This window comes from Arvicanthis niloticus, chromosome 9, assembly GCF_011762505.2.
Source record: "Arvicanthis niloticus isolate mArvNil1 chromosome 9, mArvNil1.pat.X, whole genome shotgun sequence".
NCBI classification, from domain to species: Eukaryota; Metazoa; Chordata; class Mammalia; order Rodentia; family Muridae; genus Arvicanthis; species Arvicanthis niloticus.
The window spans coordinates 85,972,741-85,996,281 of NC_047666.1; the positions used below are offsets into that span (position 1 = coordinate 85,972,741).

The 23,541-nt window shown below is 40.6% G+C and overlaps 1 protein-coding gene across 2 annotated transcripts in view; it reads right to left on the reverse strand.

Moving 5' to 3' along the window:
* The window catches only part of Amn1 (antagonist of mitotic exit network 1 homolog), a 36,392-nt gene extending 13,432 nt beyond the window's left edge, over nt 1-22,960 (reverse strand). For both annotated transcript variants that reach the window (XM_076940929.1, XM_034512660.2), the window contains exons 1-5: nt 22,802-22,960; nt 18,428-18,560; nt 15,541-15,685; nt 1,085-1,302; nt 278-334 (exon numbers count right to left, since the gene is read on the reverse strand). In XM_076940929.1, coding sequence (XP_076797044.1) covers nt 278-334; nt 1,085-1,302; nt 15,541-15,685; nt 18,428-18,560; nt 22,802-22,929 — 681 coding nt within the window. In that variant the 5' untranslated portion in view covers nt 22,930-22,960. The remainder of the gene's footprint in view (nt 1-277; nt 335-1,084; nt 1,303-15,540; nt 15,686-18,427; nt 18,561-22,801) is intronic.
* Nucleotides 22,961-23,541: the final 581 nt, after the last annotated feature.

The following is a 23,541-nucleotide window of genomic DNA, read 5'->3' on the forward strand; positions in this document are numbered from 1 at the left end:
TGCAAGTTCAAGGCCAGTTTAGGCTCAAAATATAAAGCAAAACCAAAATTAAACAAACAAACACCCCCAAAAGATAAAAAGGCCAGAAGAAAAGGATATCTCAGTGGGTATAAAGGCCTGCCGAGCAAACCCGAAGACCTGAATTCTTCAAAGCTCATGTAAAGGTGGAAGGAGAGAACCAAGTGTACAAAGTTGTTTTCTTGCTCTTTGCCCACCAATAATAATATTTTTTTCTTGAGGATAAAATTTAGTATATTCATAAACGTTTCAAAATTACCTCTAATTGTTTGGCACATGGTCCACTAACAAGCGCAACCACACCATTGTCAGATACCTAAACAAAAAGGAAAAGAAATATATCCTGTGATGGAAATGAAATAATTTTCTAAAGTGCATTAATTATGAAGAATTACTACCTCCTATTCAGCAAACATATATTTTAGTTATATATTCTTCCCATTAACCAAGAGTGAGCTCAATGCCCCTAACAGGACCATATTTTCTGTTTATTGAAAAGTACATCCAGAATAATGTAGGAAGGGAATGAATGTTGTATTAATCTTTTACAGAAGTTTTATAAGGGAAGAAATACTTTATCTGACCCACTGACCCAAAACAGCAAGCAAAACCACAAATCACATTATACCTTATACACAAATACATTGTTCTGAGTCAGAGTCATGGACTGGTTGGATATGAATGACAAATAAAGAATATAGTTTGAGATCAAAGCTATGTGTTCACCTTAGCTTTTAAAAGTTGGTTACACGGAAAGTTCAAAGTACAGTAAGATTGATTATGTTGTTTTTCTTAAAGGTAAGTTATATTTAAACAAGTTGAATACACAGTAAAAAGCTTTAAATGATCTCAAAGCATATAATTAACTTGGTAACAACTGGGCAAATGTTCTATCTGTGAAGGCAAGTTTTAAGAAGCATTCTTGAAAAATCATTCTCATACCATCAAGATCATAAAATGGTCAACAATTTCAACAATAGCAAAAGAACTAATTATGATATTCTGATTAGTCATGGATAACAATTGAGATAGCACATGAGATGTATCAAGTTTATATCTCATTTACCTGAGTAGCTGAAAAGTCAACACACTGCAGACATGGGCAGTTTTTTCCTAATGCATGTAAGGACACATCAGTAATGCTTAAGCAGCCACCCAAATCAATGATCTTTAGCAGCTGACAATTGAGTGCAAGAGCAAGGACTCCTTCATCAGTGATACTGCAACATCCTTTCAAAGAAATTTCATGAAGGTCTGAACAGGATGAAGCCACAGCTTTTATTCCTGGGAGAAAACACAATTACTATCAGTGAACTATATGATTATAAATGTATATTACAAAATTAAGAATACTCAATTATGAGGAAAGAATCTCCTCATGCATCAGAGGGACAAGGACTCCCTTTATGAGACATAATCATAGGGAGGCTTACTGGAAGCCTACAGGAACAGATACCAGCGGCTGCTTTTATAAAGGCCACTTCAGTCCTTTAGAAAGCAACCCCTTTTGTTCTTTTTTTTTTTTTTTTGTTTTTTTTTGTTTTTTTGTTTTTGTTTTTCGAGACAGGGTTTCTCTGTATAGACCTGGCTGTCCTGGAACTCACTCTGTAGACCAGGCTGGCCTTGAACTCAGAAATCCGCCTGTCTCTGCCTCCCAAGTGCTGGGATTAAAGGCGTGGCACAAGCCTGGCAAAACTTTTTTTTCCCCGTGAGATTCTGGTGGATTTGAGCAGGCAGACAGAGAGAGTGAGCAGAGGGCCCACGCCCTCTGCAGGAGGTCGCCTTAGCCTCTGTGCCACCGCCAGTTCACTGAACCCCTTTTGTTCTTGACCTGATATTCTGTTAGGTGACCTCTGTGGATACATGTTAAGACATACTTACTTTGAACAAACAGACCCAGACTTGACTGTACTAATTACTGCACTAAAAATGCAGTAAGACAGTACGTCTGACTGTCAGAGTGTCCTTGCTTTACCTTAAACTAGCTATGACTTGCTCCCACCAGTACAGTCACCGGATGCAAAGCTTTACAGTTACTTTTGTCTTATATTTTAAATAGTCGTTACGGTTCCTTTTAGTTTGGAATACTTTTTTTTTTTTTATGGGAAATTTGAATCTATATCCTAGGCTATCCATATTTGGTTCAGAATAAACTATTTTCTTATCTCCTTCAAGTGAGGTCATTATTTTGTATCATATAAAACAGGCAAATACTCTACCAGTAAGCTATAGACTGCTTTTCTTTTCTTTTTTGGTTTCTCTGTATAGCCCTGGCTGTCCTGGAACTCACTCTGTAGACCAAACCAGGCTGGCCTCAAACTCAGAAATCCACCTGCCTCTGCCTCCCAAGTGCTGGGATTACAGGCGTGTGCCACCACTGCCCGGCTTATAGACTGCTTTTCATTCTAGCAATCACCAATTGTATGTTAGTTAGTTTCAGAGTAGTCAATCCCACAACAGGCCAAGTATATCCAGGACAAGGTGTAGAGGCAAGAAAAGTAGATTTATGGAGGTAGTAGTTTTGTTAGTTGTGAGGGTTAGGGAGGGAGATTTTAGAGGTAAAAAGACCAGATGAAGCCTTCTGCTAGCTATATCCAAGTTCCTATCATTGGCAAAGTACTCAGAGACAAAGTAAGAAATCAGGAAGAATTACTCTAACAGGAGCGTAGGATTTTCAAGCAAGCACCATGACTCACAGGCTTTTCTTGGTAGGCCATGTGCTGTAGATGGGAGTATCTGACATCATGCATATCCATGATTTCTCTCTTTTTCTCTGGCCAGGACATCACAATGGCCTTGGACTTTCTGTAGCTATTTCTTTTATTTATATATTTAATCATTATTCCCTACTCCTCCTCTTTCTTCAGACAGAGATTCACTATGTAGACCAGGCTGGCCTTGAACTTACAACAACCACCCTGCCTCAACTTCTAGAGTGCTAGAATTACAAATATGAGTCACTATGATTGGCTTGTTGTCTTAAAACAAACATTCTTCATGTTAAGTTTCTAAAAACTAAGAAATAATGTTATAAAGTCTAGACATTTTGAGCTCTATAGCTCTAAAGAAAGGTTTGGCAATTTACATATTTTCAGCAAAAGAATGAGAGGAATGGAAAGGCAAAAGGGAAGTTAAGACACCTATAAAAATATACTTATTTTTCTAGTGATGCTGAAACAGGTACTTAGAAACAGCTTTTGTTAAAAAAGATGGCCTATTCACTTGGTCTGACAAGACCACTAAAGGCAGGATGTAAGCCTGACACCATTGCCCTTGTTACATGTCTATAGCTTTTACTTTTGAGACAGGCAACATAGGAAATATAGTTTAGCTTGGGACTCTATTTGGGTTTGATTATATACACATCCTCCTCTTATAATAATGTACTTGGCAGCCTGGTTCCTTCTTCTTCCTATATTACATACACATACATCTAGCAACCTCAGAATTCCATCAATTTCCCACCTCCTTCAGGCGACTTATACTCCCATCCCTGAAAAATAGTATAGATCCTCTCTAAGATGCCAGTAACAGCGTATTTCTAATTATCCGGGTGCAAAGAATTGGATTCAGGATGAATTGGTTTTGGCATCACCATAAGGCAAAATTGTGTCCTTTTATAAATTTTTAGGGAGAATCCCCTTTTACCATTTTGTGCCTATGCATAATTGGGCACAGAAGGGAACTTAGGGAAGGGACATGTACAATAGGCAAAATAAATACATCACTTAATCTATCAATCAAAATAGAGAACCACCTAAACTATGCTCCTTAGCAATCAGGCCTCCTTTAGACCCCACTGATGCAAAGACACTACTCTTACCTCAAATTGGTAAGAGACAGTATATTTTAGAACTTAGTATGAATGACTATGGCTCTGGAACACTGGTTCAAGTTATCCCCAATTCCATATTCCAAGTTAACAGTTTCATGATATTGTTATAGTAAGAGAACTAAGAAAATCGTGAATCAGAACACTTTTTTTTTTAAAATAAAAGAAAGCATTTAATTGGGGGCTTGCTTACAGTTTCAGAGGGTGAGTACATGACTATCAGAGCAAGGCAGCAGGTAGCAGGCATGGTAGAGGAGCAGTAGCTGAGAGCCTGCATCCTGATCTACAAAGAGAATAAGACTGGGGGCTTTTGAAACCTCAAAGTCTACCCCCAGTGGCACATTTCCTCCAGTAGGGCTACCTTCCTAGTACTTCCTAAACAGTTTACCAATTGGGAACCAAACATTCACATATATGAGCCTATGGAGGCCATTCTTATTCAAACCACCACTTCTTTTTCTCCATGTGGTTCTCAGTGGCCTTTGGTTTAAATGACTAACTTTTTACAAGGGAGGGTACAAGCCGGGCAGTGGTGGCACATGCCTTTAATCCCAGAACTTGGGAGGCAGAGGCAGGCAGATTTCTGAGTTCAAGGCCAACCTGGTCTACAGAGTGAGTTCCAGGACAGCCAGGGCTACACAGAGAAACCTTGTCTTGAAAACAAAAAACAACAACAAACAAAAAAACAAGGGAGACACATATTCCTGGCCCAGGCCACACTGCTAGTATTTACATGGCTAGGCAGGAAGCTGGATAAGCTTCTGGGACTGCCCAATATTGTGTCTAAACATTCAGACAAATGGCTTCCTTGTGGGGCTAGACACACAGGCCACTCTGGCAACAGATGATCTCAAAGGCATTTCTGTCAGGATCATGCTTGGTTTTCTCCTGTCCACCTGCCCCTGATTCCTTCAGTCCTAGAATCTGAGGTTCTTGGGCTACGTCATTATGGGGTCCATCTGATTCCTGTGTTCTGGCATGGAGCCTTGTAGCCAGGAATGAACAGGTTCTATGCTTCAACTCTCACAGCCAGGACATCTATGTGGTACCTGGAGCTGGGTGCAAGGAGAGCCGGCACCTGGGAAAGATCACTCTCTGCAGTGGGACCAAGTAGCAGAATATTCTCAATATGCCCCAGATGGCATCTTCTCTTGCCACCAGTTTCCCAAGGGCCATTCCTACAGTCTTGCCGTACCAGAGTTTCCTGTCCTCTGGGTTTTGTCTTTAGTCGAAGGAGGGAGAAGCTGGCATTGTTCAGCACTGTAGAGGAAGGGGCAGCCCATTGCATACTCCATGGCTAGCAATGACATTGGCCTGGTCTGCCAAACTCAGAGCTACAAAGTTGGCAAAGGAATAAGCCTCAGATGAAGAAATGGGTTGTCAGGGAGAGGCCACAGTACTGACAAGGAAGCCCCAAGAAGCCAGTAAGGAAAGCCCAGGCCAGAATGCAGGGTGATCTCTATCCAGACATTCAAGGGCCCCAAAGCAGAAGTTAGGATTAAGGATTTGGTTCTGGGGAGCCCTCTGACTGTTCCATGTTGCCATGGGAACAACCCTGTGTTACCCCTAATATTCAGCCTAGTCTGGCTGCCCTCCTGGCCTACTTAACCTCCTGTAGTCAGGATATGTCTTTCCCTGGAGTCATCTGTTTTTGTGTTGCCAGGAAATGGTCTAGGAGCCATTTCCTCTCGGCCAAAGGCTGTGCAGTGTGTTCTAGGAGCCCAGCTTTTGTGAACTGTCACATATGCTGGGTTGAGCTTTGGCAATGCAGTTACCTTTGCATCATTTTTGTTCGTGTCAGTGACCCTAATAAAGCTCATTGGTTCACCACGTTGGACTTTGTGGTGTCCTTACTTTGGTTTGTCATTGGTTCCCTATCTGGAATAGATGTTTGTGTCGCTCCAGAAATAGTGTCATACAACACTGTACCATCTACAATCCCAAGTTTGTCAGTTAATTATCTTTGGCTATTTAACAAGTAACTCCAAAGTTTAATATTTTAAAGAGTGAGATTTCTTTTTCCTATCTTATGTGCATGTGCATATATGTGTGCATGTGTGTGCATTTTGAGATAGGGTTTTTTTTGTGTGGTCCTGGCTGTCTTGGAACTTGTTTGTAGACCAGGCTGGTCTCAAACTTAAGTAATCTGCCTCCTCTGGACACTTTTCAAATACACTGGTGGGTACATTATGTAGGCAGGTTACAGAAAAGAAAGGAAATTAGCCCTGTTAGCCTCAGATGCTGTCCATGGGCATTCTCAGTTTTTTGATTGGTGGAAACAAGGATTTATCTTTAGATCACACACACACACAGGAGGCAACAAGTGCCCTCCTCTATTAAGAGAAACATACAACATATGTCTTTGGACATACAACATTACAACCATTGCACAATTCCTGAAGTTCTAATTAGTTAAGTCAAAGAAGGTTTAGTGTAATGTGTGACTCTTTCTAGGAACTTTCCTTTACACAACTCTATAAAAAGTAACCCAAGGCTGTAGCCTAGAGTCCTTAAATATTCTTATGTGGTCCATAATCAACCTTGAGAATATATCAATCTACAATCTGTACTTTAACTTCATTCTAAATAAAATTATCTTACTTCTCTTGCAAATCTGTGTGAATCCTTTTTTTCCTCCCAATTTGGTGGATAAGAAGCCAAGACTCTGTAAACACTTGGGTCTGACCCACTTGAAACACTGACTGAAAGTACCGTGATAAGTAGTTTCCCTAAACCTGCAGGTGTTGTGTGAGATATTTGTGGGGAAATTTGTGGGGAAACTACAGAGTGAGTTCCAGGACAGCCAGGGCTACACAGAGAAACTCTGTCTTGAACCCCCCCCACCCCCCAAAAAAATTATGTTTAAAATTACCAGAGAATAAGCTAGACAAATTGTTAAACAATGTCAATCATGTGTTACACTTTTACCAGTTCCTCATTTGGGTGTAAATCCAAAGGGACTGATACCAAACAGTATCTGGCAAATGGATGTTACTCATTATAATGAATTTGGCAATCAAAAATATATACATGTATGTATAGATACATACAGTGGCTTCATTTATGCGACATTACAATCTGGAGAAATAAGCAAGTATGTGATCACTCATATGCTTGCTACAATTGCTGTATTGGGTGTGCCTAAACAGATAAAGACTGACAATGTTCCAGGTTATACAAGCTCCAGTTTCTGCCAATTCTGTGAAAAATTGGGAATACTACATAAAACGGGTATTCCATATAATCCACAGGGCCAAGGTATGGTAGAAAAGGCACATCAAACCATTAAATGCCAATTTGAAAAAATTAAAAAGTGGGAATGGTACCCTACCAAGGGATCCCCCAGAAATATCCTTCATCATGCACTCTTTATTTTAAATATTTTAACTTTGGACTCTGAAGGAAATTCCGCTGCAGATAGATTCTGGCATCCAGATACCAAAAAGAATTTTGCAACAGTCCTCTGGAAAGACCCATTAACTGGAACCTGGAATGGGCCAGATCCAGTGCTTATCTGGGGAAGAGGTTCTGTTTGCATATATTCCCAAACTGCAGATGCTGCACACTGGCTGCCAGAGAGATTGATTAAACAAACAGACAACAATAACAAATCCAGGGAGGAGAAATCCGCTGAGAAGCATATTTTTTCTTCACAGGAAACCTGAAGATGCTTCTCAATTGCCTTCAAACTGGAACAGATCAACCAGCAAACCTGACTTGGGAAGTCCCCAGTGTAGAAGGAGACATCACCACCCATACCTCCAGGGTGGCTCTATTAGACTCTTGGTTCCCCAACTTATGATTTAGTGGAGAACATTGTTTAGACCTAGAAGAAAACCCACTACCACAGTTACTATAGTTGATTTTGGGGTTTGAGATTGACTAGAGCAGGAACAGGGATTTCCTTACTTGTTTTGTTAAGATCAAAGCTATGATCAGTTCTGTATTTCTATAGATTTAGATTCTGCTGTAACACATCTGTAAACAGAATAGAAGAGGCTTATACATTTTACTCCTCTGATAGAGGGAGTTATGTGTTGCCTTTAAAAAAGAGTGTTGCTGTTATACTGACTATTCAGGCACTGTTAAGTCTCTTGTCTCTCAGGTCCATGCTGTTCAACAAACCGATGGCTTTTGTACGACAACAGATAGACATTATTCAAATGAAACCCATTCAGGTTCGTTATTACAGGCTGGAAGTAGGGGATTGTAAAACCTCTGTCATCAAGACTAACGAGGTGTATCCCCTAACTTACGCGCTAAGCCGGATAGTCAAAGACGGGTAAGAGAACACTTCAAGACCCTTTCCCCTAAGAAGGGAGGCCTCACCATCCTAAGACAGGAGTTCAACCAATGGCTGTTGAGTATCCAAAGATGGGAAAGAGAGGCTGGGGTCCTTTGTTCCAACCTAAGACAGGCATGGTTTCCGTAAGTTTTCCCAGCTTTCCCTTTTGAAAAAAAATTTAAAAAGGGGGACCTGTGGGGAGCTGACAGAAGGTGGCTATCATCCTTGCAGCCATCTTGATAAGAGACTTGATTACATCAGCCTACAACAGCTGAGCACACTCTGATAACATCTTGTTTTAGATACCCAGGATTTTCCCTTGGGTGTGTGAGACTTAAAGGTGTGTGACTTAAGGATCAGATTTAGAGACAAGGCCTAAGGGCATGACTTAAAGGCATGACTTAGAGGTGTGGCTTCGAAGTGAGACATAGAAAAGGTGAGCGGCAGACAGAAGAGTTCAGTACAACTCGGAGTAGGAATTAGGCATTGAGGAAGAAGACACTTGGACTAGAGAACTCAGAAGAAATGAGTATTAAGTATTAGGCACTTGGAGGAAGAACTTGGAATTAGACACTAGGCACTTAGCACTTGGAAGAAGTAACTTGGAACTTGGAGGCACTAGGGACTAGGAACTAGGGACTAAGAACTCAAGACTTGGGACTTAGACTAGGAAGAGAGACTGAAGAATAAACGGGATTGAATCACACTCTGTCTGGTCTTCATTCTTTGATTCCATCCTCACTCTCTCTCTTGCTGAACCCCAACCCTCAGACTAGAGCAACTTGGGGCAGTGCGGGCTCTAACGCCCCCAAGGCTTTTGGCAGTGCAGGTTCCAACACTGACAGAGCGGTCTGCAACATTTTTGGCCCCCAAGCGTGGGGCAGCTTGGGCCACAACATTTTTGGCGCCCAATGTGGGGCAGATCGGACTGCAACAGATATTTATTAAGGCTGCAGCACGGTCTGGCTAGCTACCTGGACTGCCGCCATGTTTCCACACTAGAAGCGGCATACCAGGAGCACCAGCCCTAGACCCACTAGATGTTAGCGTGGTGGCTGCCTCCACCAATCAGCTTTGTGGAGTCCATGACCCAAAGCATGGCCCCTTGTTCAACTCTGCCACCCTCAAAATGCTTGGCTAAGCCCCAGACAATATCCGCCATGCTCACAGTACCTGGTACAACAAAGACTCTTAAAGCTTATCCAATGGATTTATATACATTAGCAAATGCTCAATACACAAGATGCCCACACAATTAGAGTTGTTACCCAATATCTAACCTTTTGATATGTTTAATTACTCGAGACTGCTAGAGACATAAACGTCGGTTCCCATCTTCCTTCTCCCTCCTTCTCCTTCCTCTCTCCTCCCCTTCCTCTTTCCTTCTCCTAGCTCCACCTCCTTTTCTACTGTCCAATCATAGAATTCTACTGCAAATACAAAGTGGCAGGAAAATTCCTGCAACATGCAGGCATCTTTGATTTAAAGAAAAGCCAAACCTGAAAGGGCAAACTATATGAAAATAGGAGAATAACCATGAAGGTGAGGCTTCACCCTGTAGTATAAGTAACTATGTAGTAGGAACCAGATTAGTTCCCTTAAGTTATATATAGCAGAGTTAACTATTCAACTACCCTTTGGTATCAGAACAGAACGGTCAGTGATCAGTGATAGGTGGAAACACAGCTTGACTAGAACTACTTAATTAGGCATACATCTTACTATCCTGCCCTAATTCTTTCTCTGCTTAAGCCTAAAGCTTGTTTCAGTACCTCAACGATGGATTTAGAATTAGACCTCTTCACCTGCTCCTCTTTCCAATGCATACTGATTTAATCTCTTTTCTTTGGTTTTCATTATTATTCATTTCCTTAATTGGTAACTTGGGGTGGGTGGCAAATTCTAGATTTCTGGGTCTGCTAGAGCTGGCTTATTGACCTAGCACTCCAATTCTATTGGGGGGTCCTATCCTGGGGACCCTTCTAGAGCTTCCCCTGTGTTTTTTGTGTAGCTGATCATCAGTGTCCTTTATAAATACTATTTGCAATCAACCAGTAAACATATGCCAAAGTAACTGAGGTAACACCACTAATCTTACCCTAACTCCATTTTGTGTCTGTTAAGATGCTTTTCCATTGCAAACCCACTCCCTTGAATACCCATACCTACCTTGACAGCACATTTCCATGGGCCTGAGCATAATCAAAGATGTATACCCAAAATGACTGCTGAAGGTAAAACCAAAATAACTGTGTTCTGCCAAAACAAATGTTAGAAGGGTCTCCTAACCTACATCTAACAATGTTATTGTGATTTCTTTATAAATGCTGTATCCTTGAACTTTTGGCTGAGAATTCTTCATGACAAAAGCCTATTCTGGCTTAAATAAAGGACGATCATTTAGCCTTATATTAGTAATGGTCTGTTTCACATGGATTAGAACAAAGTGTAGTCCTGAGTTCTGTGAGCCAATGTGACAAGTTATCTATTCCTAAGGAGTGCTCCAGGATTGAAACCCAAAGACCATTCAGCACCACCAAAGTCCGAATTTGAAAGTCTTTATTTAGCTGGAGAGAAACAGTTCTCACTGAGTAGCCTTGAGTGTATTACAGGAAACTTTAAAAGGAAAAACAAAAACCATAGAAAAACTATATCCTGGTTGGCAGTTGCAAGGGAAGTCAAGCAAGCAAGCAAGCAAGCAAGCAAGCAAGCAGTTTAACAGAAGCCAAAAAACATGCAGTTAGCTGGGGCATTTTGTTTCTGGAACTTTCCCATGGGACTTTTCATGGCAGGGATAGTAAAGGGTTAGGGGTCAGTTAAAACAACGATGTCTCCAGCTGAGACTACATGGAGGGCCCGACACAAGGAACAAGTTGTGGGATGCGGTGATGGGAATAAAAATGGTCCCCATAAGACCACAGGAATTGGCCTGTTAGGATCTGGATTTTGTTTGTTTGTTTGTTTTTGTGGAATAGGTGTGGCTTTGTTGGAGGAAGTATATCACTAGAAGGTGGGCTTTGAGGTCTCAGAAGCTCAAGCCAGGCTTAGTAGCTCACTGTCTCCTGCTGCCTGTGAATCAAGATGTAAAATTCTCAGTTCCTCTAGCACCATGTCTGCCTGTATGCCACCATGATGACAACAGACTAAACCTTTGAACTGTAAGCCCGCCCCAATTAAGAGTTGCCATGGCATAATGTCCCTTTGCAGCAAGAGACACTCTAAGACACAGAAATCATGTACAGCTGCTTAATAAGAAGTACCTGCTGTAGGCCAGGACTTGGGTTTAGCCTATGAACTGAAGACAGTCTTGCAAGGCAAACTTAACTACGGGATGTGATACTACCTCCAAGTAGATAGTGACTGAACTGAATTATTCAACTGAGGCTGACAAGATGGCTCAGTATGCAAAGGTTCTTATTGCCAAATCCCTGGCAGGATCAACTTCCCCAAGCTGTCCTCTGACCTCCACAGGAATATACACAGACAAATACTAAATGAAATAAATTAAAAGTGAAAAAAAAAAAAAAACAATCTAGCTAGCTAGTATATGGAGAGTAAGACAGTTGCTTGGTATAGAGAAACACGCTCATTTGCTATCAGAATGGCTATGCTTTTTTAGAGTCCTTTTTTTTTTTTTAAGGTTTTATTTATTTATTTTATATATATGACAAGTATACTGTAGACACACCAGCAGAGGGTATCAGATCCCATTACAGATGGTTGGGAGGCACCATGTGGTTGCTGGGAATTGAACTAAGGACCTCTGGAAGAGCAGTCAGTGCTCTTAACCACTAAGTCATCTCTTCAGCCCTAGAGTTCTTTTTTTTAATAAGTTATTCTTCATATAAACATGTAAAACTTGTTTACAGTATTATGAATATCCCAAATGGATAACCAAAATGATTGGGAAATAAAGTCAACTAGCCAAACAATTATCCAGAAGCCCACTTATGGAATTAAATTCTTCCTTCCACTCTGCCTCTGCCTGCCTTCCTCTTCTTTGAGACAGTCTTATTGCACAGCCCAAGTTAGCCTGGAACTTCAGGCCCTCCTGCCTCAGACTTCTGAGTGTTGCAAAGTATGTGCTATCATATCCAGCTAAGTACTTCTTTATTATACTGAGAAAAAATTCAAATCCTAAATTAAAAAATAATCTATACTAGAAAAAAAGTAACCAAATGTAAAAATCCACTATTTCATGTAATTACTCTGAGAAAATAGTATGAATATAAAACATGTACTGCACTGACAGTAGCCATGGAGGAGCTGCAGTCAGTATTAGAGCCAGAGGAAAACAACTCACCAGTCAGCAGAGCTAACATGCGTATACCTCAGAGAGGCAAAACCCCGAGGGTCCTCTTTCCTGAAGACCCCTTGCAGCTGATAGCCCTAATGGCACTTGTTGCTGCCTTGGTCATCCTGTTTTTTTGCCTTGTATGAATATCCTTGGGGTGTTTCTAATTTCCCACTCTGCAATGCAATTACAGTGCATAACAACAGTGGTGATTTCTCACAAAGCAAATGCTACTCAGATTAATGGTTTATCTGAAGATCTGAGAAAAATTTAAAAATATATATATAGTTAAAAATATTAGGTCAAGGTGCTTTTTATGTACAATTAATTAAATCAAGTTATGCTTTGCCAGCTGCTTTGTAGCAGAAAACCTAGGTTATAATAAAAAATAAAAAGCACATTCTTAGTAACCTAATGAAAGACCTGCTTAGGTCAAAGAACAAGAACAAAGCGAGCCCAGGGCTCAAGAATAGGGAACAGGTTAATGATCAAAGACAGTGGTTGAGTTTCTGTGCCCACTGTTAAGACTCAGCTTCCATGTCCCTGGTAAAATCTGATTTTCCTGGTTTTATAAGTATAAATTTGCTGATGAGTTTTAGTGTGCTCCTTCAGGCCTTAGTGCTGTGTAGCATGCAGACTGAACAGATTCTTCTTTTTCTGTTGTTCCAAGAAAACAAAACAAAACCAAACCAAAACCAAACCAAACCCTCCCCCCCCCCCCAAAAAAAACCCAAAAACCAACCAACCAACCAACCAAAAAACCAAAACCCAAAACCTCTGACCTAAAGTTCTCTAGTCAACTATATATACATTTACTTCCCTATGAAAATAATATAAGCATAGGTAGATGGTTAACTATGTTAGATAAATAAGAATTCTGTTAAGTTAAAATAACATGAGATCTATCTCCTTTCTGGTAACTGAAAACTGCTACCTGCTAGTACAAGAGAAACTAGCAGTTAAAAATATTTGGGTTGCTCAAAATCAGCTAATTTTTAATAAAAAAAAACTATTGCTCTAGGATATAGATATATTGTGGGAAGAGGCCACATGGGAAGCTAAGTAATTAGGTATGAGATTCAGAATAACCTGTTTTTAGAAAGTATGAAACTTGTATCATAATGTGTAACTGAAACTCATGATTATAATGTGATTTTTTTTTCCTGCTTGAAGAATTGTAGTTGAAAGGTATCTAAGGACTAAGAGAGAAAAGTGTTGCCTTGATGGTCACATCCACCAAGCGTGTCAGAGGGTGTGCCTGCTTCATGTTAGTTGCAGATCCCACACCTCCTTGGATCACTGAATTAATGTCAGAACTGGCCTCTGGCACTCCACAGCCATGTTTTAATCTTTATATGTATAGATGTTTGTCCTGCATGTATATCTGTGCAACAAGCGTATGTGGTGCCCAAAGAGGCCAGAAGAGGGTATTGGATCCTTGGAACAGAACTTGGTTCCTCTACAAGAGCAGCAAATGCTCTTAACTGCTAAGCCATCTTTCTAGCCACACTCTCCTTAATATTTTTGGGTTTGGTATTGGACAGTCTTGTAGAGACTGCCTAATCTAATTTGTTTTTTTCTTGTTTTGAGATAGGGACTCATGTAGATCACCTGGGCTATAAGAGCCTATAAAACCCTGTATGAGCTGAGGATGACCTTTACCTCTTCATCCTGAGGCCTTCACCTTTCAAGTGTTGGGCTTACAATAGGAGCCATTCCACCCATCTTAATCTGAAGACTGTTTCTGTTATAATATTGCATCAAAAAAGTGGTGGTTGATCCTTTATTCCCAGGACTCAGGAGGCAGAATGCAAAAGTAACTATTTTTGAGTCTGAGCCCAGCTTGGCCTACCTAGTGAGATCCTGCTGAAACAAACAAACAAATAGCAAAGTACCTTAACCACAATGGAGGTTGACATAGACGATTACTAAGAGTTCTAGGATAAACTGGTCTACACAGTGAATACCAAGCTGGCCAACATCTAAAACCAACAGTAAAAACCAAAACAGTAGTTTTGTTTTCTTTCTGTGATGGTTTCATTGTATTCCAGACTGACTTCAAACTGGCTATGTAGTCCAGGCTGACCTCAAACTGGCTATGTAGCCCAGGCTGACCTCAAACTGGCTATGTAGCCCAGGCTGACCTCAAACTGGCTATGTAGCTCAGGTTGACCTTAAACTTTTGATCTGCCTGCTTCTACCTCCCAAATACAGAGAATATAGGTGTTTGTTATCATACCTGGTTAACAACAAAAACCTTAAGCTTAACCAAATATCAACTGGCCATGTCATATACTATAACAGGCAAAATGTTTAAAATACCGCAGTGTCATTTCAAATATGCTTAAAATATAAGGCAGTGACAACATGTTTCATAAATGGTTATCTATAAGAATTCTAATTTGGATTTTTTTTTTTTTTTTTTTTTTTTTCCGAGACAGGGTTTCTCTGTGTAGCCCTGGCTGTCCTGGAACTTACTCTGTAGACCAGGCTGGCCTCGAACTCAGAAATCCGCCTGCCTCTGCCTCCCAAGTGCTGGGATTAAAGGCGTGTGCCACCACCGCCTGGCTTTGAATAGTTTTACTGATAATATAATACAAGAATTCCAATTTGGATTACTTTTCTTACTCTGATATTTTTCTTAGTTTGAATAGTTTTACTGATAACATAATTCCTGGTGGGGTTTTTTTTGTTGTTGTTGTTAGTTTTTGGGTTTTTTTTTTTTTTTTTTTTTTTTTAACTCTTCATATTCTCTTGCTGAAGCTGGCCTGAAACTTACTATGTGGACCAGGCTGGCCTCAAATTTGCAATGATCTTCTGGTTTCTGCCTCCCTGATTGCTGGAATTACAGTTACATGCCACTATGCCTGGATCATATTCCTTATCTTTTTCTCCTTTTAAAATTCAGTTAACATACAAAATAATGTTTCATTTTAACATTTTCATACATGTATACCCTTATACCTTCCTCATATTCTCCTCTCCCCTCTCCCCTCTCCCCACCTTGCCTTCATATTCTCCTCCAAGATATTTTTTTTTTCTTCTTTGCTCCAAAATTACATCAGGTGCTAAGTATTGGCCTGCCCATGTCCTCAGTGATTATAGACATACCTTCTGAAGTTATGCTATTTCTATGTTCTCTGCAGGATTTTAGATTTAGTGCCTTCAGTTTTCTGCACTTACACAGGTGCTGGAGAGCCACATCTGAGATATCACAGCTCCTCAGATCTAGTCTTTGGACTTCAGGATGTAACACCTGTAACAAATACATGATTTTGAGGGGGAAAAAAAAAAGCATTTACAACTCTAAGCTGTCTCTCTGACTCCCAAATTAAGTTTTTTGTAAACATGTATTCCATCCATAGTTAGTGAGTGATCTGGTGATTATAGTAGGTAAGTGGTTGGTGAAACATACAGCCAAGAATTTAGGATTTAATCATTGTGGAGAAGATAAAGCAGGAAAAACAAACAAACAAACAAACAAACACATTAGCTTCCAGCTGGAAATGCAACATTCAGTGCCTAAAGTCCTCAATGTTGAAAGAGCTGGAGCCTGCCTAGACAGCCACAGTATTAGCATCTTCTGACTCACTCAACTGGACCTATATACTTCTGTTCAGCATGTACTATTTCCAAAGGGAAAAACCCTGATCTTCTGAAACACTCAGTCAAAGGACCTGATCTTAGGCAGTCTGTACAGGAGGAATCAATCCCTTTAGGATATGTATCTCTCCTTTGCTGTTACTGAAAACCTAAACAATTCTAGTATTACCAGCTCTTAGTTGAATGAAATATCACCAATTTTGAAGGTCACATAGTTGAGCAATATGAGAAAGATAACAGCTCTGCCTGTGGATTGTGTCACCTAGATGACAGTCCAGGGACTTGACCAGTATTGCTATCTTACAAATGTCTGATGGGCAATGAAATAGAAAGCAACACTTGTCATTTGTTTCCATATTATGTCTGTCTCCTTTGTTGCCTTCATCTTTGGGTTAAATCTTACATAGTTCTATATGCAGACATGATGAGCATCTGAGAAATGTTTTTTCCAAAACAATATTGGAGGGTTAACTTGACTGAGAATTGTCTAGTCTTTCTTTATACCCACTTAGGACTAAAGATGCCTACCAGCCACCATGACCAGAAATTCCAGATCATAAAAGGAATAAAAAGAGGTAGTACCTGAATTCTTAGAAGATTTTTGCTTATTCCCCCAAAGTATATTTATTAGCCCCTCTCCTAGTCCTGTACTATATCTGTAACACTCAGACCCCTGTAGGGGAGAAGCTGATTTGTGAGCAATAAATCCCACTTCCTCATTCTTTAGCCACTGAATAAAATCTCCCACATCTGTCTATTAGATATTAGAGGCAAGATATTTAGTTATAGGGTACTAAGTCCTGGCTGGCCTGCCTCTCCCATGTAGACCAGACTGGCCTCAAACTTCCAGTGATCCATTTGCCTCTGCTTTCTTAATGCTGGAATTAAAAGCATGTACCACCATGTCCAGCCCTACTATTATTTCCTTATAACATGTACTTCAGTCTTTTGTTTAAAAATAATTTATTATTATTACTATTACTAATAGTATTATTTTTATGTGTATATATGTACAGTATATTCGCAGAGTTCAGATGGCAACTCTGGAGAGTCAATTCTCTTCTTCTACTGTGAGTTTTTGGGACTGAATTCAGGTCATCAGGCTTGCCTGGCAAGCATTTTCCCCTGTTGAACCCCAGCCTCTTGTTAGGTTTTCCGAGATACTCTCACATAAAGGCTATCCTCAAACTATTTGGATAAGGCTGGCCTTGAACTCCTGATCCTCTTGCCTCGGCCTCCCAAATGCTGTGGTTATAATAAATACCACTGAGCCTTTTTGTTGTTGCTTTGTAACCAGGGTCTCTCAATATAGCTCTGGCTGTCCTGGAACTCATTATCTGGACCATACTGGCCTCAAACTCACAGATATTTGCTTGCCTCTCTCCTGAGTACTGGGATTAAAGGTGAGCCACTGTGCCTGGCCTCACCATGACTGTTTAAGATTTCTTTTTCTTTCTTTTCTTTTTTTTAAATATATGTGTGGGTGACTAAAGAAGCCTGGCATTAGATCCCTAGGGACTAGAGTTTTAACTCTAGCTGTAAGGCAGTTGTAAGGCTCCTTATGTGGATGCTGGGAACTGAACTCTGATCCTCTGGGAAAGCACCAAGAACTTTTAACTGCTGAGCCATCTCTCCATCCCCACCTCTTTTTTTTTTTTTTTTTTTTTTTTTTGAGACAAAGTCTAACCTTATAACCCATAGTGGCCTAGAACTCACTATGTGGCCCAGGCTGGCTGGAAACTCACGGCAAATCTCCTGCTTCTGACTCCTGAGTCTTGGAATTACACACAAACTCTTCCATATCCAACTGTCCAATTGTTGGGAGCAGTTAGTACATATTCATTGTTTTGGGAAGCAACTGTTCAGTGTTTCCTTGAGGCCAATAAATAACAGCTCAGGTTCCTTTTTTTTTTTTTTTTTTTTTTTTTTTTTTTTGGTTTTTCGAGACAGGTTTCTCTGTGTAGCCCTGGCTGTCCTGGAACTCACTCTGTAGACCAGGCTGGCCTAGAACTCAGAAATCCGCCTGCCTCTGCCTCCCAAGTGCTGGGATTAAAGGCGTGCGCCACCACCACCCGGCAACAGCTCAAGTTCTAAGTAGGCAGACTGCTATGAGTTCAAGGCCATCCAGGGCAGTGAGATCCTGTCTCAAAAGCAGTAACAACAATAATGAGATTTTAAAATATATTTAAGTGTAGAGAGAGGAAGGGAGGGAAGAAGAAAAGCAAGGAAGGGTAGTAAAAGATAGTACACATTCGAGGGTGAGCACTGGCTTTTCAAGCCAAAGTCTTATTTTAAAATGACTAATAATTTGCACTATATACCTTTTTCCATTAAAAAAAAAATCTGAAACTTAATCTAAACAGTGAAATAAACTTTTATAGTTATACATTCTTACCTCATTTATATTGGAATCTGTTATCCGACCCCGCATGCTCATTATTTTAATCAGTCTATCTTTAATGTTGGGAGGCAAATATTTAATATCTGATATATATCTGGAAATATTGATTATTAGGCACCGAAGACATCTGAAATACAAAGACAATATAGTAAATTATTCTGCACTAGTAGTTAAGTAGCTAACGCTTATCAATACTGTTTGTCAGCACTTAGTCCTTTCATAAAACAGCATTTTTATTAACATTTACAAAGTTAGCTTCATGAGATTCATAATCACTGCCTCTGTAAAGTTATATATATGATTTTCCTTTACCACTTCCCTCTGTAAACCCATTACCAATATGCACTTTAAAATTTTGCTTTGAAACAGAGTCTAAGGTAGCCTGGATTCACCTCCAACTTACTATACTGTAGCCCAGGACAACCTGGAATTCCTAGTCCTTCTGCTTTATATCTAGAATTCTAGGATAACAGGCATGTTATCTTAAAATGCTTGACTTTATTAAAAATATTTTAAGAAAGGCATGGCAGTGTATGTCTATAACCCCAGCACCTGGGAAGTAGTAGGAGATTATGAGTTCACAGCTAATCTCAGTGAGTTAGAAACTAACCTGTGCTACGTGAGACTGCCTCAAAAAACAAAACAAAACAAAACAAAACCAAACCAGGACTGGGAAGACAGCTCACTGGCTAAGAGCACTGGATGCTTTTCCAGAGGATCTGGGTTTGATTCCCAGCATTCACATGGCAAATTACAACCATCTGCAATTCTAGTTCTGGGGGATTTTATGCCCTTTCTGACCACTATGGACCCCAGGTATGTATGTGCTCACACATGTATGCATATGGAACATCCGACCCATACACTTAAAATATATATTTTTTAAGCTATGTGGGCAATGACTACAGAAAAAAAAAAAAAAAAAAAAAAAAACCTATAACCACAAAGATTCATGGAAACTACAATCAGTTACCTACATATGCAATTACCAGAAGAGGTAACCACTAAGACCCTGAAAACAGTTGAGGACAATTTAATCAGGATTTCATTCTGGCATGCTGATTATTTGAGGATAAACACACTTGATAAGTGCAGCCTGCAGGAAGGGCTCTCCAACCTATTCTTTCCTACACTACCAAACCATAGAAATCCCTCTGAACAGCATGCCTTCCCTGAATAATGTTCAGAAATAATCTTAATCCTAGAGCCTGGGCAGTGTAGTTGCCTTGTGCCATACAAACTTCATACCCCTCCTTATAGCTCCCACTGTCAGCTCTAGAATTTACTATCCAGCCCTCACCTCTCTGTCCTGCCATTCCTTCACACATTACTGCTCTTTTGTCAGTAGCAACCTTGCTTGTACACTGAAGGCCTAAAATCAGCCGTAGGCCTATGTCAGCCATACAAGCTTGCTAACACAAAGTCTTGGTCTCTGTGGAAAAACACTGACCCTAAAACAGATAGCTATAAGATCCTGTAAACAGGCAGCCTTGGTGGAAATTTACCAGCCTGGATAAGAACTAGTAGTTATAGGTCTTGTGGATAGGTAGCCTTCGGGCAAAATACCAGTTTAGATTAGAACAAATGAATCATAGAGTCATAGTGACCTGTTCCCTGCTTCTTCTGTGAACTTTTACCCAGCCGATACCCTGTTCTGGAAGATATCTGTACTCCCCCTGAGAACACCTATGCTCCTGTGTCATTCCCTTCTGGCATCCTTCTGAATGGGAGGCTCTTTGGCAGAAATGTTAAAGCCTTCCACTTTGGCCATTTCTCAAAAAAAAAAAAAAAACAAAAAACCAACAAAAAAACAAAACCAACAACAACAAAAAAACCCACTCTTTTGAAAAAGTTCCAAAATATAAGCAGATTTGAATAAAAACCTGTTTTTTGTTTTGTCTTGCTAATCTTGTGTTTATTTGGTTCCTAGACACAAAGATGCTACTTAACCAAAGTGGTAGCTGGGGATGTAGTTTAGTGGTACTAGTATCTGTAAGGCCCTGGGCTTGATCTTTAGCACCACAAAACCAAAATGAAAGCAACAAGTCAGGTCTTTGGGTTTCTACTGCTGCAATGAAACACCATGACCAAGAAGTACGGTGGGGAGGAAAGGGTTTATTCAGTTTACACTTCCACATTGCTGTTTATCACCAAAAAAAGTAATGACTAGAACTCACACAGGAACCTGGAGCAAGAGCTGATGCAGAGGCTATACAGGGGTGTCACTTTACTAGACTGCTTCCCCTGGCTTGCTCAGCTTGCTTTCTTATAGAACCCAGGACCACCAGCCTAGAGAGATGGCACCACTCATAATGGGCTGGGTCCTCTCCCCTGATCACTAATTGAGAAAATGCCTTATATCTGAATCTCATGGAGGCATTTTTTCAACTGAAGCTCCTTTCTTTGTGATAACTCCAGCTTGTGTCAAGTTGATACACAAAACCAGCCAATACACCAGAATAGGCACAGTACTTCTTTAGCCTCTTTTAAAGCAATGTAACCAATGCTTTAAAAGAATTAAACCAATGCTTTAATGGCCCCAAATTCTGACCATCTGAGAAAACTCATACCTGTGTCAAGCAACCACAAATTCTGTTTACAAACACACACACAGACTCACACACACACAAATTGTAATTCACACATGACAATAATCATATACTTGTGATCATTTTTAGTGCAATTTTTTAAAATTTCCATCTTCCCCTTTCTAACCTTACGCAAATTCTTTTAGTGTCTTATGTTAATCTAAGACATATTCTTTCTTCCCCTGTGCTTGCATACACAACCCCACACAAACTTATAATAAGGTTATTGGGAAGGGAGGTGTCAGTTTCCTAAAACAGAATTCCAGTATAGTTACTTCTCAGTACCTATTGTCCTTTTCATTCAACAATCTCTTGTGAAAATCCTTCAAAGCATTTCAGTATTTTCATTCTTTGTATATATTCTTTTATATTCTTTGTATAATGGGTATAAATTTCACTGTGGACATCTCATTTAGTTACTTCCTTTTAGAAAAGTATCTATATCGTTCTATGGTATGGTAACAATATTGTCAGATTGCTTTCTAGAAAGACAGTTTTAAGTTCTATCAGTATAGATAATTGTGGCATACTTGCAATCCCAGAACTCCGTGGGTACACGCAAGAAGGATCTTAAAGTTCAGGGACATCCTCTGCCACACAGTGAATTTGAGGCTTGCTATGCTACATGAGACCCTGTCCTCAAAGAGCCAAAGTCAAAACTCAAGTCTGTAATCTCAGCATTTGGGAGGCTGGAGCAGAGTTCAAGGTCAGCCTGACATTGTAACTTGAGGCCAGTCCATGCTACATAAGATTCTGTCTCAAAACAAAAGGGTTGGGGATGTAACTGAGTTAGCATTATGCTTGCCTAGAACTCAGGAGGTTTAGGTAAACTGGGAATAGTAGTGTATACCTGTAATCTCAACATTCAGAAAATGGAAGCAGAAGAGTCACAAGTTTAAGGTTATCCTTGGCTATACAGTGTGTTCTAGGCCAGCATGGGCTACATGAGACTGTCTCAAGGGGGAAAAAATAGCAACAAAACAATACAGAAGAAAACACCGGAACTTAGGCAAGAAATAACATTTGCTTATGTACTGTTAGATTCATCAATGGAACCAAAGTAGTCTGTCTTTGTAGCTTCAAATCTTAAACCATTACTGCTTTTTTCTTAAGAGTTTTTCTTTCTTTTTAAAAATAAAAATAAGAAAATAATACTGAAGCCTGCCTCGAACTCACTATATAGCTGAAGAGGGCCCTCTTTTGATCCTCTTTCACCTCTCAAGTGACTTTGCTATCATGCCCAGAGTCTGTCCTAAGGGCTTTACATATGTTAAGCTGATTCTCACAAAAACTCCCTGAGATAAGTACTAATAAACAAATTTTCAAGATTTTATTTATTTGCTTGGGTGGGTGTGTGTCTTACAACGTTAACCCGTTAGCCTCGAATCTGTGGCAATCCTCCTGTTTCAGTTTCCAGATGGCTGGGATTACAGGTGTGGACTGCCATGCCCTGCTGTTATCCCAACTATAGAAAACTCTCCAGCATCGGGAGAGATTATTATGTTACTGTTCATGTCCCAAAGCTAGCGAGTCGCGCCGGTATTAGCGAAGATTTGTTTGTCCAGCACGGCTCCTGGTTTCTTTTGTTCTGCCTTGATACTCAGAGCCCACCCGAGACAGGCCATCGGGTGGAGCCGCCAGCCCCACAGAGCACTACGGTCCTCAGCGACTAGGCGCAAAGCCGGGCCAGGGACAAGGATCCAGCGGGACGTGAAGTAGGTGAGGGAAGGGACTGGGAGCTGGGGCAGACACGAAGGAGGGCGGGCCGGGGAGGACTCACAGTTCCAGGAGTTGACTGACAACTCGCGACGAAGGCATCGCGGGAGCCCTCTTAAATCTGGACCGCAGTTCCAACCCTCCACAACCAACTTCCGGTCGCGCAGGACTGGTAAACCCAAATGACGTCATAGGGAATCGGACCTGGGGCGTGGCCACATTAGGAACGGAAGCGGAAGGTTCAGCGCTCTCTCGAGGCGGAGCTTCTGAGGGCTGCGCAAAACTAGCTGTCACCCAAAATGTAGAGGCTTCTAAAGCGCGGGCAAAGCCCCCTGGGACTTGTAGTTTTTCCTGCACACCATTGCCAGTTACTGCTCCTCCTATCCAGCATCTGCAAAGTCGCTGCCCAGGCAAAGGCTGCTGGGAGGTCACTGCTTTTGCTGGTGCGATGCCAAGTCCCAAGATGCAAACCAAGTCGTTAGTCAGATACAGACACCACCAACTTCAAACACGCGATTTACAGGACTGCAGTAGTCATCTCCACTGAGTGTGCCTGAAGCAAGAGCTACTGTGCAATCTTGCGTGATTTCAGGAATGGGGCATGTTAAGGCCTGCACTTTTTAATATGACATTTAATAGCCATTTTGGATTTAGTCTCCATTTTGCTCATAAGGTGAAATTAACTACAAGTTCTCAGATTGTGCTTCCTATAAGTAATTATTCATAGCTGATATAGCATTCTTCATAACTTTAATGGTTGTATTACTCGTGCTCTGTTTTCTCAATACTCTGGAAAACCTCTAC